General features: G+C 42.2%; 1 protein-coding gene across 2 annotated transcripts in view; it reads right to left on the reverse strand.

The window, feature by feature from the left end:
- Positions 1 to 19,076, reverse strand: part of RNF220 (ring finger protein 220) — a 349,771-nt gene that overhangs the window by 37,200 nt on the left and 293,495 nt on the right. For both annotated transcript variants that reach the window (XM_081946336.1, XM_081946337.1), the window contains 2 exons: positions 3,991 to 4,087; positions 3,469 to 3,555 (listed from right to left, as the gene is read on the reverse strand). In XM_081946336.1, coding sequence (XP_081802462.1) covers positions 3,469 to 3,555; positions 3,991 to 4,087 — 184 coding nt within the window. The remainder of the gene's footprint in view (positions 1 to 3,468; positions 3,556 to 3,990; positions 4,088 to 19,076) is intronic.

Here is a 19,076-nt window from a genome sequence, read left to right on the forward strand (position 1 = left end):
TCAAAGGCATATTAAGCTTGAATAGTACACAGTTTTTTTAATGATTCCTGAAAGTGAAACTTTTACCTCAATGAAATGAGAAGCTGATTATTTTTACTCTACAATGTTTTCTATCTTTTAATGGCTGAGTTTTGGCATCACTGTTTTTGAATGTTTATGTAGTAAATTTTATTGTTTAAATTATTGCATCACATATCTGTAGGGATGAAACATGCTATGTCTGACAAAGCACCTTAACTCCACTCGGGGACCAGCTGAAAACTATTAAGTAGGAAACTGAATCTTACCAACACATTCTGTTAATTATAAATGTGTTAATGGTTTGTAGATCATGAACTGTAGGTTAGAGGTCTTGGTTTAGCTTATACTTTAAGTAACTATACATCTGAATTGATAGAAATAAGAAACTTACTGTCTAAATCACTTGTGTTTAGCTCTTTCTGCCAATGTTATATTAAATAAACTGTAAGATCTTCTATCCTTTTCAGACTGCAGTAAAAATATTCAAATGGCTGAAATCTGATTAGGTCTAGTGTATTCTTGCCTGAAATCTTATAAGATTTTATATGACAGTTTGCAAGTTTCACCCATTTGTAATGTTTTAAAACATTCTGAAGGATCAATATGAGCTATGTAGAGAGTTGTGCTGTTCTGTTTAATATAATATCAAAATCAAGATTACTTGCTGTTATTCTCCACCCAGATATTGAAAGTTTGGACAGCATACAACTTTAAAACATCATCATCTTCATCATCAACAACAAAGAAGCAAGCTAGCTATTGCAATTTAAAAGTACTGCAAAATTAATGCAGGCTGTCTTGTTTAGTTGTTCCCAGTGACAGGAGAATGCTAAGTGACAGCAACCGATAGCATGCATCAACATATGCATTGCCAATAATAAGACTTGTTAAAAGAATTTTTTGACATACTACATCTGAACTGGACCATCAAATGTGTACATAGCATAACATTCCTTTCATTAAATAATTTTAGTTTGCCATTCTTTCCTAATATAATATAGTAGACTATTGTTTCATGTTTTGGGGATGTAACTTATTTTGAAATCCAAGGGCTTAAAATGTGCCTAAATAAATATATAGATGGCAAAGGCAAGAAGCATTTTTGAACAAATGCAAACCCCACCCCCAGCATTTACATATCCCAAACTAATTTAGAAGTAAATTCATTTGCATCACTGCAATCTTGCTTCACTAACTGCCAATTAGAAGTCTTGGCCAGATTGGAAAGTATTTATTTTTTATTGAAATAGCATTTGCTTTCATCTTAGAAATATATACAGTCAAATCTTATGATTTTAAAGTATGGAGCGGAAAACAAAGGAAGATCTATATAGGCTTTTGATATTGTGAAAGCTAAATCTCTTCTTTTTTTATGCTACTCTAAATAAAATTAAGAGTATTTAAATTCTGTTCATTCAATGGGACAAATCCTTGAACATTTCATTTGTCTTATTGGCCTGGTTTTCATTTAGTGCTAAGCCACTTTGTTTTTGATTTAGTGTAAGACACAAATCTAGCCTAAGGATTGTTTTTTAAAAAAACAACATTTAAACTCCATTATAAACTTGGCTTGTTTTAACCGTTAACCCGTTAAAACTCATAGCTTGTTCCTGAATTGTCTTTTGTGTGTCATTCAAGTTGTAGGTAATAGAAAGAGAAATAGGGTGAAGCTAACTAGGAGTAACCATGAAGTTGTAAGCAAGGCAAATCTTGACTTGGTGCTATTTCCAAATATAACTACAAAATACAGCAATCAATATGCAGTATTCCAGCTCTTTCTGTGATGCTCCTAGGCCTTTTCCTTTGCTCATTCACATACAAAATATGTATACCAGTTTGTTCTGAGTATTCAAGCATAATGCAGTCCATGTTAGAAACCTACCGTATTTTTCGGAGTATAAGATGCACCGGAGTATCAGACGCACAAAGATTTTGAAGAGGCAAATTTAAAAAAAAAGTTTTGCAATCTGCAGATCTCTCAAAAATGGACCGTTTTTCACAAAAATTGGCCTGATTTTTGACAAAAAAAAGGGCATGCAAAGGCTTTAGGAGGCTTGTAGAATGCTCCTTGAGGCTGGGGGAACAAAAATGGCCATTTTTTTGCTCATTTTTGCCCTTCCCAGCCCCTAGAAGCACTCTGGAAGCCTCCTAAAGGCTATGCACGTCCATTTTTACAAAGGAGGCAGGGTTTCGGGAGGCCAAAAATGCTGTATTCAGTATACATATAAGACGCACCCAGATTTTCAACCTGTTTTTTTAGGGAAAAAGGTGCGTTTTATACTCCGAAAAATACGGTACATTTTAGAGTGCCAATTTCATGGCTCTAATAAACCGTCAAACTATTACAGGTAGTCCTTGACTTACAACAGCAACTGACAATTTCTATAACTAAGTGATATAGTTGTAAAGTGGAATGCACAGCTTAGCCACAGCAATCCTCGTAGTCATAATTGTCATAATTAATTGACAATTGTTGTTAGACATGGCAACATCCTGCTGGTTTCGCAGGAAGTCAGCTGGCAGGAAGTTACAAGTCCCAGGGTGGCAGGCAGTAAATGATCGCTGCTGGGGAGGGAGTGAGCGATGGAGTGAGCGAGCAGCTCAAGTTGAAGAATTTGAGAAGTGGTGTACAAATTATGGTGCAGATCTAGTACACGGGGTGCCTGACGCATGGGTTGAGGAGGAGATGAGGGGAGATGCTATATTTGGGGAGGATTCATGGGAATACACAAGGCTGTGGTGCAGGGTTGAGGAAAGTGTGTGAGAAGTGTGTTGTGAATTGGGGAGGAATATGTGGGAGGTGTTGAAAGTGCCAGAGAGGATGCACAGCGTGAACATAGAACAGTTCAAAGAGGGTGCATGAGTGGGGGGGCTTACCTCAATGCTTTCCTACCTTCCTTGCCAGCTTCCCCACTGACTTTCTGGGGAAGTTGGCAGGGAAGGTTGCAAATAGAGATCATGTGACTGCAGGATTCTGGAACCAGTTGTAAGTTTGAACAGGTTTGCCAAGTGCCCAGATCTTCAGCACATGACTGGGACAGCTGGAACTCCAAAGACTGGTTATAACCACTATTTATTCAGCACCGGTGTAAATTCAAATGATTGCTGAAAGAATGTTTGTAGGTAAAAGACTAACTGTATTGTCAATATATTGAACTTTCTAATGAACAAAATTAGAAGTTTTACTCAGAACTGAATGTCCCAAATAACAATACCAAGGAAAGTTTTCTCAGTCAAGCTTATATGCACAAAGATTGCCAAATTTGCCACTTAATGCAACTACGTAAGTGTTTGTTTAGGATGTGCCTGGATTTTCTTTATCTTGGTTGTAGATCATATTAAAAACTAAAAAAGTATTGGCTTTGAATTTATTGACACCAATTCCCAGCACAACAAAGCAAATTCTTCTATGTTCTAACACTGCATTTTTAAAGGAAGCCTACTTACTTTAGGACTGCACCTCGGAGTGCCTCTCTTTCTTTGGCTTCACCTGGTTCTTCCCCAGTGCATGGAATGATATCTGCTTCAGTGTATCTTAGAATGAAGTGTTAAGGAGAATACAGACTGATACTAATTTTAACATTTGTGGACTTCTCTTTGGTGTTTATTTTAAGTCATCTTGGAGATCAACCAAGTTATTTTCATAACATGAGATGAACAATTACAATTCACATATTTATTAAGTCTCACATAGATTTAATATCCCACCCTTCCTCTAAAATACATATTTCCTCTTGCAATATTTCTCCACAACAGCAATCCTGTGAAATAAATTGTGCTGAGAGACTACTTGAAATCCCCCAGTGAGTTGTCAAAGCTATCAGGAAATTGCCAGAAAATAAGGTTTATCAACATGTAAAAAATTTGTTTCTGAACTCTTCTCTAATAGAGTTAAAATCATGGAACTTCTAGAAACAGAGGTACAGCAAAGCCACTTGCTAGGAGTTTAACATCTCTAGAAAATGATACTGTGGTTTTCCATATTCCAATGTGTCATCACCATCCACATCAAGGTCAGCATCACTGTCTGGATTCTCCTTGCCACTGCACATGACAAACCCAGATCCTAGAGAAAAAGAAAATCCGTAGAGAACATCATTTAAGGATATAACTAATGGAGAAATACAAATTATTTAGAAATTTTTTAAAAACAAAGGTTACTTTATCTTTTTACATTAAAGGGAATTTAGAGAGAATTTCATTGTTCTCCTGATATTCAGATTAATTTTTGGCGGGGAGGGGCCAGATATCTGTGAGGGATGATATTTCTCAGAAATAAACTGAACTGGGAACTGCAGTGCATAACAGCAGAAAAAGTATATTCAAGCCAAAAGCAAGCGGTCTATGATTTATGAGAACTATTGTGGCAAGTGAAAGAAAAAGCAAATGTAGAGAACTTCCAGTTAAAATGTACGGAATGAAAAACATTGTTCTATGCAGAAGAAATCCCAGTACTCCAATGTTGATATGAAAAGAGTTTCAATACATATTTGATGGACACACATGCTGAACTTCTATGTAAAACGGAATGTTGACTTTTCTTCATAAATTGTATTTGTTTGTATTCTGCCTTAATCTGAACTGCTTATCACTTGCCCCACCTCACCACCAGATTAAATGTTATATTTTAATAAATCCAGAGTAAAGGGAATACAATATGCAGGATACATAGATAAACATAGATAAAGTATGTTTAATGTTAAAGTATTGGTAAATGACAATATAATATGGGGAATCCATTTAGGAGCTAATTTTAAAAAAATCCAGCAAAATTTATTCAGCCTTCTAGATATGGTGATAAAACACACACATACCCATGAGATACATTCACTACCAAAACTATGACATCCCTCCATCCCCTATGTATGTGAATTGTTTTGGTGCTCTGTATTAAAACATTTACAATAAGCTGAATTGACTTTGGATGGCAATATGGAGAAGAATCTGTCAGGACCAGTGAACCAAATTGTTTACACATATTGACCATATCTCACAAAATTGTATAGCGGACATGCCCATTTTATACAACTTAGGTACTGTTTTATATTTGCCAGTTTGGAAGCCAAATTTTATTTGTCCTGTATAACTACAAGTTCACAAAGGTAACTTCAGAAAGTAAAATGTTTCTTTTCTGTTTCCTGAAACAGGCATGCTATACTTATTAAATAATGTACAATATTGCACATAGTAGCCTTAATTTAATGACTAGTCACCATCGAACAGAAAGAACGTTGGTCTTACCTGAACGTTTTTTTCGGGAGAGTGGAGGGAGGGGTCACTGAAGGGTTATTACAGCCTGATTGGTCCATTTGACTGAGAGAAAACTTCTTAGCCTTCGGCTTCTCCCGTTGGCTCCCAGTTTCCGCGATGTCACGGTCAGCGTCTGCATGATGTAAGAAGACAAGGGAAAGCCGCCCAGGGCCACCCGATCCTACCCCTCCCGGACCCTGTCTATCTACCTAGGGCGGGAAAGTGACCCCTCCCTCCACTCTCCCGAAAAAAACGTTCAGGTAAGACCAACGTTCTTTTTCCAGTAGAGTGGAGGGAGGGGTCACTGAAGGGACATACCCACGCTACGTCCCAGGGAGGGGAGACTGGGTCCCAGGGGGAGGATCGGCCGCCACCCGCTGGAGAACCCTCCGCCCAAAGGACGCCTCAGCCGAGGCATAAGAGTCCAGGCGGTAGTGTTTTATGAAGGGAGTAGGGGAGGCCCAGGTGGCCGCGCGACAGATGTCCTCAAAAGGTGCCCTTGTGGCCCAGGCCGCTGAGGAGGCTGCACTACGAGTGGAGTGAGCCGTGATCCCCGAGGGGGGGGATTTTCCCGAGGCTCCGTAAGCCTCAACAATGGCCAACCTGATCCACCTCCCAATAGTTGAAGACGAGACCTTTTTACCTAAGGGGCTCGGGTGAAACGAGACAAACAGCGCCTCGGTCCTACGAATACCCTCCGTCCGCTTTAGATAAATACGGAGGGCCCTGTGTACATCCAACCGATGCCACGCCTGCCCTCTCTCCCTTGTTGGATTGGGGCAAAAATTCGGAAGGACAATTTCCTGGGCCCTATGAAACAGGGTGTTCACCTTCGGGATGAACGAAGGATCCAGGCGCAGAACCACCCTGTCCTGGTGAATCATACAAAGGTCACTTCGTACCGAAAGGGCCCCCAATTCAGAAATACGCCTGGCCGATGTAATGGCCACTAAAAATACTACCTTCAGCAAGAGGAGGCGCATGTGAACCGACCTGAGCGGCTCAAAGGGAGAACCCATCAGCGCCTTCAGGACGAGGGTAAGATCCCAGGTAGGGAACCTATGAACGGGAGGCAGGCGGATGTTGGCCGCCCCTTTAAGGAACCTCTTCACCAGAGGGGAACGAGAGAGGGTAGAGGAGCCCTCTCCTCCCAATATAGTGGAAAGGGCCGCTACCTGTCGCCTAAGCGTATTATGGGACAACCCGTCCTGTAATCCTTTTTGGAGAAACTCTAAAACATCCGGAACCGTGGCCCTAGCTGGATCCACCCCCCTGGGGCTACACCACTTCGCGAAGGCCGACCAGGTGGCGTTATAGATTCTAATTGTGGACGGTCTCCTAGCTGCCTCCAAGGTAGCTATGACCCCTGATGACAACTTCCTCCCCTTCAGTAATCCCCTTTCAAGAGCCACGCGGTCAGATGCAGCCACTGCGGCTCTGGGTGAACTAAGACCCCCTGACACAGGACTACCTCTTCTGGCGGAATCCTCCAGGGGTCTGTGACCGAGAGCTGGACCAGGTCCGCGAACCATGGTCTCCTCGGCCAATATGGGGCTAATAGGATGACGTAAGCCCTCTCTGTGACTACCTTCCGAATGGTTCTGGGAATGAGGGGAAGGGGGGGGAAGGCGTAGAGGAGACCCGGAGGCCACCGGGTTCTGAGAGCATCCGCTCCTTCTGCTGCTGGAGTCTTGAATCTGGTGAAAAATTTCGGCAGCTGTGCGTTGCCGGGGGAGGCAAACAGGTCTACAAGGGGGTTGCCGAATTTGAGGCAAATCTTCCGAAACAACTCTGGGTCCAGCCGCCACTCGCCGTTGTCCAGAGTCGCCCGGCTCAACCAGTCTGCCTGGTGGTTGGAGTCCCCCGAAATATGTTCCACCGTAATGGAGGCCAAGTGTCTCTCCGCCCATAGGCCTAATGTCTGCGCCTCCCGCCACAGGGCTCGGGAGTGAGTCCCCCCTTGCCGGTTGACATGAGCTTTCGTCGCTACATTGTCCGTAAGCAGGAGGACGTGTCGCCCCTGCAGCTGGCGGTGGAAAGTTCGGAGGGTCTCGCGGCCTTGAGTTCGAGCCAATTTATATTGTGTCTGAGGTCCGAGGCAGTCCAACGTCCCTGGGCCATGTCGGACCCCATCACGGCCCCCCAGCCGTAAAGGCTCGCGTCCGTCGTGACTTGTACTCTCTCCGGCTCCCAAATAGAGGCCCCCTGCCGCAATGCTGGGGACATCCACCACTTGAGCGAGCATCTCACTTATGGCGTTAAGCGAAGCGGTCGTAGAGAGTTGCTCAACATTCTCCTTTGGGCTGGTATCAAGGCCCACTGGAGGGGACGCAGATGTAGACGGGCCCAGGGGACTATCCCTATACAGGATACCATCTTCCCCAGGAGTCGGGATAAGGTCAGGGTGGAAACGGACCTTTTTGTCCTGATGGACGTGATCAATTGTGTCAGACTGGTCAGGCGGTCTGGGGACAGGCGAACCCTCCCTGACTCGGAATCTATTACTGTCCCTAGATGCAGAATCTGTCTGGATGGGGATAGATGACTCTTGGGAAAGTTTACTGAGAAACCTAGTGTCTGGAGCCATTGGATGGTCAGCTGGAGGTCTGCTTTGGCCCTGGGGAGGGACCCTGCCTGCACTAGGACGTCGTCCAGGTAACACTGGAGTCTGACCGGAATGGATCTCAGGTATGCAGCCAGGGCCGCCAGGACCTTGGTGAACGTCCGAGGGGCCGAGGCCAGGCCGAATGGAAGGGCCCGGTACTGGTAATGCTGGCCTTTGTGGGAGAACCTCAGGAATTGACAGTGAGCCCGGAAAATGGGGATATGAAGATAGGCCTCCGTCAGATCTACCGAGGCCATGAAATCCCCCTTTCGAATGCCCTGCAGGATTGACTTTAGGGAGGCCATCTTGAAGCGCCTGTAAACTAGATACTGATTCAGGCGCTTCAGGTCGAGGATCGCCCTCCAACCCCCCGAGGTCTTCGGGACTACAAAGAGATTTGAATAGTAGCCCCGCCCCCTCTCAGGCTCCGGAACGACCTCCACCGCTCTGATTTCCAGAAGGTGTGAGACGGCGAGGTCCATGAGACGACGACGTTCCGGATCCCGGGATGGGGAGAATGTTCTGAAGCGTCTCGGAGGGTAGGAGAGGAACTCGAGTCTTAGGCCGTGGCGAATGGTCGCTCGGACCCACCCGTCTGATGTGATCTGGTCCCACTTGTCCGCATACAGAGTCAGACGGCTGCCTATGGGATGACTCGGGTTCGAGTCATTTCCCCCTGCAGAAGGGGCGGCCGCCCCCCCGCGAAAGGGCCGTTTGGATTGGGACTGGTACCTGGGGCGGTCCTGAAAACCCTGCCTGTTGTACTGCCTATCCTGTCTGTACTGCTGAAAACGGGGCTCCTGCTCCCTGTCATAAGTCCTGAAGGAAGGCCCGCGATACGGGTGACTACGTGTGTCGGACTTCTTGGTGGAGGTGGGCATCACCTTTTTCTTGTCTTTATTCTCCACCAAGATCGGGTCTAGAGCAGACCCAAATAGATTGGGACCCGCAAAGGGGGCAGCTATTAAGTCCCATTTGGCTTTATTATCGATCTGCCAATTTCTAAGCCAAAGGAGCCGGCGAGCGGCCACAGAAGTAGCTAAGGCGCTGGAGCCGAATCGCATCGCATCCAGGGTTGCGTCGGCTGAATACTGGCAGGCCGCCATAATTTTAGTTAAATCCTGATGGATGCGATCATCCTGGATCGGGATACGATCCTGGAGTTGGTGGAGCCACATAACGGTCGTGCGATTAAAATACGAGGCGGCGGCCGCCGCCCGCATTGCCCATGCAGAAGCCTTGTAATTTTTCCGCAGGGTGAGCTCCGCCCTTTTATCCTCCGGCTTAAGCTTATCTGCGGCATCCCCCGAGACCACTGGGGAAGACGAGACCAGGGCAGCTATCGGTTGATCTATGGCCGGTAGTTGGATGGCCTGTAGGAAGGTCTTTTCCATGTTATAAGCCCGCCTGTCATTGCTGCCAGGGGGAGAAAAATTTGAAGGCCTAGCCCACTGACTGGTGGCTACCTCCAAGAACAGTGGAGGAGCAGGGATCTCCTCTTTATTAGTGGCCATGTTTGAGAACATCACCATGTCCGGATCCCTGGGTGGGGGCACTGTGGGGTCCCCTGTGCCCACCTTGGTGGTTCTCCTAGCCTTCTTCAGTAGGGGCTTAAACATGGCCTGGATGAATAAGTTGGAAGAGGTGGGCTGATCAGTGGCCGCATCCTCTTCCTCAGAGAAACCCCAGTCGTCCTGACGACGGGCCTCCTCCCTAGAGGAGACCTCGCTCATGAGGGAAGGAGAAGAAGTTCTAGACCTGGCCCTGCTGAAAGGAGTAATCCTACTATGTCGGGAAGGTCTGTCCCTTTGAGCTATTCCCTTGGAAATGGCCGCAGAGATTAATCTTTTAAGATTTTTAGGGAGGTGTTCTAGATCCTCCTCGTCCCATTCAGAATCATAGTCATGGGGGATCGAATCCCTGTGAGACCTCCTACCCCGGGAGGAGCCTGCAGAGGGGCCCTCTAATGGGTCATTTCTATCCAAGCCCCCTGTCCCAGGGGAAGTTGGGGGTGGGGGTGAAGCCCCCCGTCCTTCACTCCTAACTGATCTGGATGAAGAGGAAGAGGGAGAAGAAGGGCTGAACCCCCTGTTGACAGAAGGGGAATGACAAGGGGCCTCTGACCTGGGAGATCTGGATCTAGGTCTGGGATCCCTGGCCTTCTTCTTCTCTGCCCTCTCAATGGCTTTCTCAATAGCTCTGGAACGCCTAAGCTCGTCCCTTTGCAGTGCTCTGGAGGGTCTATCCTCAGCAGTAGGCCTAGAAGCCCGAGGCCTGGCTGGGGCTGTGGGGCCTGACTTCTCTTCTGGAGCCTGAGCGGTCGCGGTTTGAGCGGATTCAGAACGCGCTGCCATCGCCCCACTCACGTGCTCAGATGAAGGCGCTTGTTAAGTTGATTTGAAGTCTTTGTAGCCTCTGAGCTCGGCGCTGGTGTGGAGACTCTCAGCTTGGGCCTGTAGTGCCCCTTCGTTAAGGCCCGTGAGTCAGGGCCCGCCACGTGCCCAAAATGGCCGCCAGCTTGATTTTGACCGTTTCTTCTTCAGGCGGCCGCTAAAATGGCGCGCGCGCCGCCGCTTGCCTCCCTGGCCGTTCAGACGGCCAATCGACCCAACAATTAGGAACGCAGCTCTGTGTGACTCGCCGCCGGTCTTCACGCCCGGCAAGAGCCGCTGGCGCTCCGGTCTTCTGCTCGCGCCGCCGCCGAGAGCACCGCCGGCTCGGGAGAGGCGACGCGGCCGAGTTAGGGGTTTGCCGGTCTTCACGCGCGGCAAAAAGGGCCGCCGGCGCTGCGGCTTGAAGCAATGGGTCGTCGGTGGAGGAGTTGGAAGCTGTAAGCCCCCCGGCACGCCCGAGACTCCAGGAATCAGCCGGGGGAAGAAAAGGCCCAGAATGGGAAATAGGTATGCGAGGAGATTGCTCTAAGCGGCTCTCCCTGCTTATCTGGGACAGAGGAAAATGTCCCTCTGGGCACAGCTTCTTCTATTCTATAATTTCCTTTAATTTGAAATAGCCAATTGCTCAATATAGTACTCACAATCACCGGGAACCAAACAATAGTCTGAGGACCTTCTTGACTGAGAGGAAACTGGGAGCCAACGGGAGAAGCCGAAGGCTAAGAAGTTTTCTCTCAGTCAAATGGACCAATCAGGCTGTAATAACCCTTCAGTGACCCCTCCCTCCACTCTACTGGAAAATGTATACATTCTGAATCGCTTGTCTGGCAAATCTTTCTGTCTCCTGTTCATAAAAATAGTTCAGGGATCTGTAATAAGATAGTCACTAGGACTTACTAAACACCACGGCTTGTCATTTGCAACTCACAGCTGAAGCCATTGAAATACATTATTAATAAGCTGCAACCACGTTGGATGATGATACTGTACTTTCTCAAACATTGGGTGGCAGACCTATACATGCCTACAGACAAGTACCCAACCTGAAGCAGATTCAATCTCACAAGCAACAGGAAGCTCTCCAAATGACAAGAAAATATGCATGGTTTATGGCAAGAACTGCTGCATGGATGTCAGTACGTTATGTCATCACTGACTCTCTACCAACTCTTAATGTAACTAACAAAATGGACAGATTCACAAACTCTCGTAAGTCTTCCTAAAAAAATTTAGGAAGCAAACTGGAAAATCTTGCTTTTTGAGTTCCATTTACTTTTTGCTGTTTCAAAGTTGACTGAAGTCACCATATAAATCAAAAACAGAAGGGTTTAGGTACTATTGCCAAGAAAATTGCACAGTATGCCCTTGAGGCATACCATGCAATTTTCATTGCATTAGGAGTTACATTTAACAAAGGGGATGTTATCTTCACCTTGAGCCATGAGAAATTTTAGATTTAGCATCACATCCAACATTATTTTCCTACAGACCAACAAGTTTAAGCTGAAGTGAGCCATTTTGACACAGTGATGCTGGCTTAGAAACCAGCTGTAGGATTCCCTTAGATGTGACAGCTGGCTGGGCAACTTTTGGTCAGTTACTGTCTCAGCCCAACTCAATTGACAGGGCTATTATTGTGAGGAAAGTAGAAGGCAGGAGCATTAGTTACATTCACCACCCTGAGTTACATATAAAACACAGAATTAAAAAAAATATTTAAAAAATGTTAAGGTATGGGAAACAGACATTATTTTAATAAGAAAAAACAATAATATGTACTCAGATTCACATTTCAAACTTGAGATTCAAAAATTTTCCAAAGACAAAATCTTCATCCAAGTCAAGTATCTGAGGGTATTAGGATCCTGGTCCAAATTCCATTTCATTTTTCTAGCTTCACTGCCAACTTCTAATATGATTGAACAAAGTAGGTATACAGTGTTGTTTCTCCACAGCAATGGATATTTAGTCACCTTATTTTTTAAATGATACTTTTATTTGTGGTGCACCACCTACTCTCCCCTTTGGGGGAGATGGGTGGCTAAATCTGATAAATAAATATATCTAAACAATTGCCAATAGAGCTTATCAATCAACTTAACCATGACTTTTTTCAAATCACATTTCCTAATTTTGAATAATCAGAATAACATTCTTTATACTATGACATCTTAGATAACCACTCCGAATAGAAATGAGAGCACACAGCATAAATGCAGGGCAACCCCCCCCCCAATCCCTAATATGGCCAAACATATTAAACAAACTCAAAGTTAAAACAGAAAATAAGATAATAATTATTAAAGTTTTTCTTGTAAATTGTCCTTTTAATTAGTTTAATTAATATAAAATACAAAAACAAATAGAAAAAATAAGGGAGGGAAAAACGGAAGGGAAGCGTGTAGAAGAGGGGGGAAAAGCAATTGAGTTCCGACTACCTTTAGCGCAGTAGAATAAGATAGTTACGTCAAACCACAACTTTTTACTTTTACTTAATAATATAAACTGGCCATTTCTATTATCAACAAATCTGTCTAATCAGTAAAACCCAAAATCAGTTTCATTTTTTTCCACCTCAAGCACAAAATCCAGAAGATTATTATTAAAATTTTAATTCCAAATGACTGCTTAGTGTGCCTAAGAGTTATGATAGGAATAATAATCTTAACATAATCTTAACTTTTGTTACATTGTTTAGTTTAATGATTTGGTTGCCATGATTCTTGGAACTGTAGGGGCACAAAGACACAATATAAATATAGCTGTCAATATTCTATTCTAGATAATAACTCCTATGTCATTTACACAAGAAAGACATGTTTACTACTTCATGTTTCCAGTTTAGAAGATTTTACCTGCATACAACCTCATCCTTGCTAATAAAACCAATCCAATGAACTAAAGAACCTTATTCTCTGTCATCTTTAATCCAAAGTGCCTCTTTCAAGGTCCAAGCAAACGAGTATGAATACTCAGGGCAGATTCTGGGGCTATTAGACCAAGAAAAACAAAGTGACCACTGTTTCTGATCCCCATTGTTCTTGTAGTCAGTTGCTCGACAAGCAATTCCAGCACCAGTATTGAGTGGCACTTCTATAAACCCTGTGACAGTTTGGGAGACAAACTCTCCCTCATCAGTCAGAATGTACAAATCAGGATCACTTACTCTGAGAGCACAGCTGCCCTCCAGCACTGTGCTCACAGCTCTGCTCAGTCTGATTTTGAAGCAGCTGACCCTGGCATAAAAAAACGAGTTAATACCAAACATTGTAGGAATTCAAAACAATAAATATTCCTGCTGAGATATTAAATTTATTAAATTTCTATGCGGCCCATTCCCCTACAAAGTGACTCTATTGCACACAACTTATGGGGCAATTTTTAAACTGCACATTAGAAACTCTTCTCTAAATGCCCCAAAATGTTTCTTTTCCCATGTCTAAGTATTTCTTTTTTCTTCTATCTCCTTGCTTATCTATCATGCATGAGTGGGCAAGCTACAAAGTATGACTTCAAGTGTTATTAAAGATTGAAAATAGTGAACAGGAGACACTGACCTACTCTCTGCTCTAAAGGCTACTCAAGAATTGGAGTGTGTCCATGAGTTTATAAGCTAAGCAGAGGGGAATCGATAGTTTATGATATCTGTTACTATGAGTGTGCTGGGCTTAAAATTATATTAATCATGAACAGAGCCATCAGTCTTTTGCAGCAATCTTTTTTTTCCCCCAAAAAGGGAAGTTTTTAAAAAATACTGTTACTGTTTACAATTTAAGATGTTAGTTTTTTCATTTACTTTAGCTAGCATGAACCTAATTACAAGATGTGGCAAAGAGCCTCATATAATGTCCCAGGAAGTAAGTCTCCATATTCGTGCAATTTCCCCCCTTAAATGAGTTACATATTTACTGCTAGTAAAAGCTTCATTGAACAAGTGGACTCTCCACCCAATGCTCTTACAAAATCCTGTACTTTTTATTGGAAGAGTACCTGTATCTATACTACATTCATACGCAGACGGTAGCATGAAATAAAAGAAATAATGTACCTTGCATAGTTAGGCTTACAGAACAAATGGCATATGGATAATACTTCATTGTGGAGAGCAAACAACACAAATAATGCCAATGAAAAAGGAAGTTCTTTTGCAATCAGTCACAAGAGAAAAGACAGAAAGGTGAAGATACCAATTGCATTCTTAGTTGAGTTGATTATTTGTGCCAGCATCTCATAATCTAATTTTAAAACCGAATAAAATTAAAGCACCTAATTATTTTCTTAGCTAAAACATTTATAAACAAAAGTGACAAATCTCCTACTTGTCCAATTGACAACAGCAAAAAACAACTGCTGGTTAATATGTTCTGTATGTAGCATATATTAGCTTCAGACAGCCACCATCTGGACTGTTAGGGTCAACTATTCATTCTCCAGCTGTTCCAGAGCTGCTCCACCTGATTTTTTAATATTGAATTTGGTCCTAACATTTACCTATGTTTAAGTAGTTATCATTTGTGGATACTGTTGCTAATTGCCACTTACAGGTAACTTTTTAAACCGTTATAAATTGCAAAAATCTGTAAGTAAAGAATACATAAGGTCATGGCTGCCCCAAGAATTGTCCAATGCTGATTGAAGAGTTAAGTTTATAATATATATTTCCAACTGTCACTCTCCCAGGCAGCATATGGGACTTTAAGCAGTTCCTTCCTTATCAATAATTCTACCTGGTTTTACTTTTTAACTGGCTAGCTTGAAAGATTTCAACAATCAAAAATAAAATGAGGCTTTACCATTTAGGTAAACAATTCATACAATTTGGAGGAAGAGTGTTTTGCTCAAGTTTTTCCCCCTTTAAACACCAGATTTTGTTAACTGTTTTGCTAGAAGTATGTAACAGCCACACGAGGAGCACCTATTTTCTCAATATCTTTGTTATATTTGATTTACCATTACAGTAGAAAAAGAGAATCATCCAAGAAAAAAACAAACCCTAAGACCATAAAATAAAACAACATATTAAAGTTTGCCCAGTTCTATAACTTGATAATTGATAAGATATTTGGCCACTTGCTATTTTAGTATAGTCAGAATAAAATAACAAATATAAATATATCAGTAAAAAACATAACATTTATCAGTATGATTCTGAAATATAGAAATGATGAGGACATGAGCAAGAGTTTCTACCTGTGTGGATAAGAGCAAAGTCTCTGTAACTAAGGAATGCCATAAAATCTTCCCGTCAAGAGTAGTGAAAGGAGGTCACGAAAACGGGCTCTGGAAAAGACCCATCTCCATTTGCTTAGAGTTAGATTGTTATAGATACCCCACAGTAGTGGGCTTGGGGATATCTAACATTTGCTTACAGAATTCAGAAGCATTGGTGATATCATTATGGCAATCAATGTCCCTAATTCTTTTATTTACTACTGATTTGGCCTCTCCATGTTCTTTGAACTAAATATTCAGAAGAGAAACCAAGTCTGCAAAGGCCAAACAAGATTCTGAGTCCTGAAATTAAAAACTTGGCCCCTCAATAGTTGGCATGTTTGCTTCATGCCTGAAGACTGCATTAAGGGTGCATTTTGGAATAGTCCTAAGGAAATTCAATTGAATGGCTTCATTAGGTTTGCATATGGTATTTTCTTCATCCAAATTGTCAATCTTCTAGTTCCTGTGAGAAACATACTCTCCCCTCTTAGTCTAGGAAAATTAAAAATGAACAAAATTGCTCTCTAGTGCTGCTGGGACTCACACCTATTTCCTGGGCACAATATCTGGCAATGATTTCTGTGATATTTCAGCAGCTGAAGAAACAAGTTAAAACAAGAACATGGGGTGATATGGATGCAGTTTAGGAAAAAAAGCAAAGGGAAAATAATTTGCAATCATTGAAATAAATGTTGTATAGAAATGATCAGGTAAGCAAGAGTTACATTAGCTACGCCAATGGCAACTATTGAAAATAAACTTAACCAGAGACAGACAGGAAAGTCCACTTTTGCCTAACTGAAAGTAACCGCTAGATTAGATCTAAACATTTAAGAGAAAAAGTTAGATAGGTGCTCAATAATGGACAGTTTCCCTAAGCTAAATCTCAGAGCTTTGGTAACAGGAAGGCATAAGGTTCTTTTGTGCTTCCATCCCACTTTGGCTCCATATCCAAACTGCAACGGCAATTCTTCCACTCCCAACCTAGCATTTACCCACAAGACACTCAAACATTTCTGTGCTTGTTCTGGAGCAGACTATTATCCTAAAGGAAATTTGCAAGCAAAAGCTACTGGTGAAATTTCCATGAAGGTGTCTCATTCTTCCCATGAGGAAAAATGGGGGGTGGGGGGGAAAGGAAAGATGGAATTAGAGTAATCTTGAATTACTAAAGAGGGTCACATCACTGGATCAATAAGCAACACTGACAGAGATCAGGTTGCATTGAAATTCTGCCAATAATAGAGAGGATAGAAAAGCTGAGAGGAGGATTTTTCTAAAGCAGCAGAGCATGAAACAGAAAGCTTGGTAAGCAATCCAAAGCAGTGTCTTGCTTTACAGACCCCAATGGCAGCCCTGGGCTTTGCTTGTGAAACAATGCACTCAAACTTGCTTGAAAGACTATGGCTCTTCATTTCATAAAACAAGCTTTTATACTCACTGTAAACTAAATGTCATCAAAGTCCTGAAGATGAAAGAAAACTAGTAATTAATCAACTAATTAAGCAACTGACTGTAAAGACTGGGGCCACCCATTAGCCTGGAGTAACATTTCCTGCTTTTCAGTCAGCAGCATATATTGCTGATTTTGTTACCCGTTTTGCTAGAATAAAAAAAGGAATTCACTTCCCAGGGAAGAAGTGGCAGTGAGTTGAGATAAACTCTGAGGTACAAGTAAAGGAAACAAGTGACTAAATACATGAAGCCAGAAAATAGGGGCAGCTCACTGTCTTGCCAGTTTCAAACTGAAATTAGTTACAGATGCAGTCACGGTGTCTTGTGTAAACGCTATCGATTGGAAAGCTGACAGTCTTAGGAGCTTCAATGCTAAGACAATCAATTTGGCAACAGTGTCACCTGCCACTTTGCTGAATAGTTGACAATGCAATTATCCAGTGTGGAGGCAAGGAGTTGGCGTGTGTCAAATGCAATTAATCACCTTCTGGGCACTATTCAATAATGCATTTCACCGCCTGGTGCAAGAGACGACATGCGAAGACAAGTAGCAGTTTCAAGTCATTGAGGAACCACATTTCTTTCTTTTTGGGGAAACAGAATGCCCCCCCCCAAAAAGGAATACTGTCCGATCATAACAACAGCATTTTAAAATGTTATTAAAATAGTCTCAATCAATATTTTTGCAGATGTGTTTGAAAGGCAACTTCAAAACCCAGGAGAGAGGCTGTGTTCAGGGCAGATGGCTAGAAGGAAAAATAACAGAATCTGCAGCCTTCATACTGAAAATAGGAGTGTGTGCAGACACAATTATGGCAAGAATGCTGCAAATGCCAAATGTAGTTAAACATCCAGTTTAGCAATAAATAAAATATACATTCAAAATGGATTATCTCAATTTCCAGCATGGAATTACTTTTTAGTTAGGGTTGGGGTTTTAAGCCATTCCTCTACGTCTTTTCTCCTGCTAGAATAAGAGTTGGAAGAGATCACAGAGGTCATCTAGCTCAACCTCCTGCTCATTACTATTTGATTGCATTTGATAACAGATGAATTATGATTATGAAAGTGTCTGAATCCAAAGTTGGCAACAATATCCCAATCTCAGCTTTTAGTGCTGAATATTTTGAAGTGGAAAGGGAATATTTATTACTTAAGAACAGACTGATCTCAATCCACTCTTCTGCCATCAGTGACATTTAAAAAACAAACAAAACTTCCCCAAGTAAAACAAAAATGCTTTTCTGTACAGTGCAAAATTTAAATATATGGGAAAAAGACTTTCCCCCCTCGACTTTGTACATGCAGGGAACGATTGATATGGAAAACCAATGAACTGATAAAGGTATAAATGGTATATTCTTTGCCTGGCTCTGAATATTTGCTATGAGGGTGATGTGAGGTTTCTGTCTACATTTTTCAATGTAAGTCAAGATATTTTATTGGAATGCTGAATATGTTTAGAGTAAAGTTCTGCTTTTTATAGTTAACTGCTACTTTAAAAATTAAGTTATTTACCAGAAAAGTGTGTTTAATTATTCTGTTAAATTTCTAGACATCATAAAATTATCACATACGGAATTGTAGCTCAAATCCCTACATGAGGTAAAATATTCTGGTCAACCTTAAACAAATCATTGAATTTTCATCTACTTTACCTCACAAACATTTCATAACAATAAAATGCCACACTTAATTTTAATGGAAAGGTATTTTAATGGATATATAGAATCTGCAAATATTAAGTTCAAAACCTAGCCTACCTGAAGACTGTGCTGTTTATATAAAGGCTGACTATAATACATTTTCTTCATTTCGTGAAGGCACTTTTCTCACTTTTTCTACTTGTTAAGAAGGACACAGAAGAAGAATAAGCACAGTGAACCCCAAAAATATTTGCCAAGAAAGGCAACGTAAGGCCTCATTATATATTATTGAAGAGTTGCACCATTATACTCAATGGAAAAGAACTGTTTTCTTTCTAAAGGCAAAATGTTTTCAAGGAAAAAATCCAAGAAAGTTCAGTTGCCTTTTGAAAAGCACCTTTGGGACAACCATGACCTGGATGGTTGAAAATCTCCATAGACATTTGTTCTCTTCCTACCTGACAGAATAACAGGTTTGCAATTCAATTTAAT

The sequence above is a fragment of the Natrix helvetica genome (assembly GCF_964273705.1).
Source record: "Natrix helvetica genome assembly, chromosome: 3".
Taxonomy (NCBI): Eukaryota; Metazoa; Chordata; class Lepidosauria; order Squamata; family Natricidae; genus Natrix; species Natrix helvetica.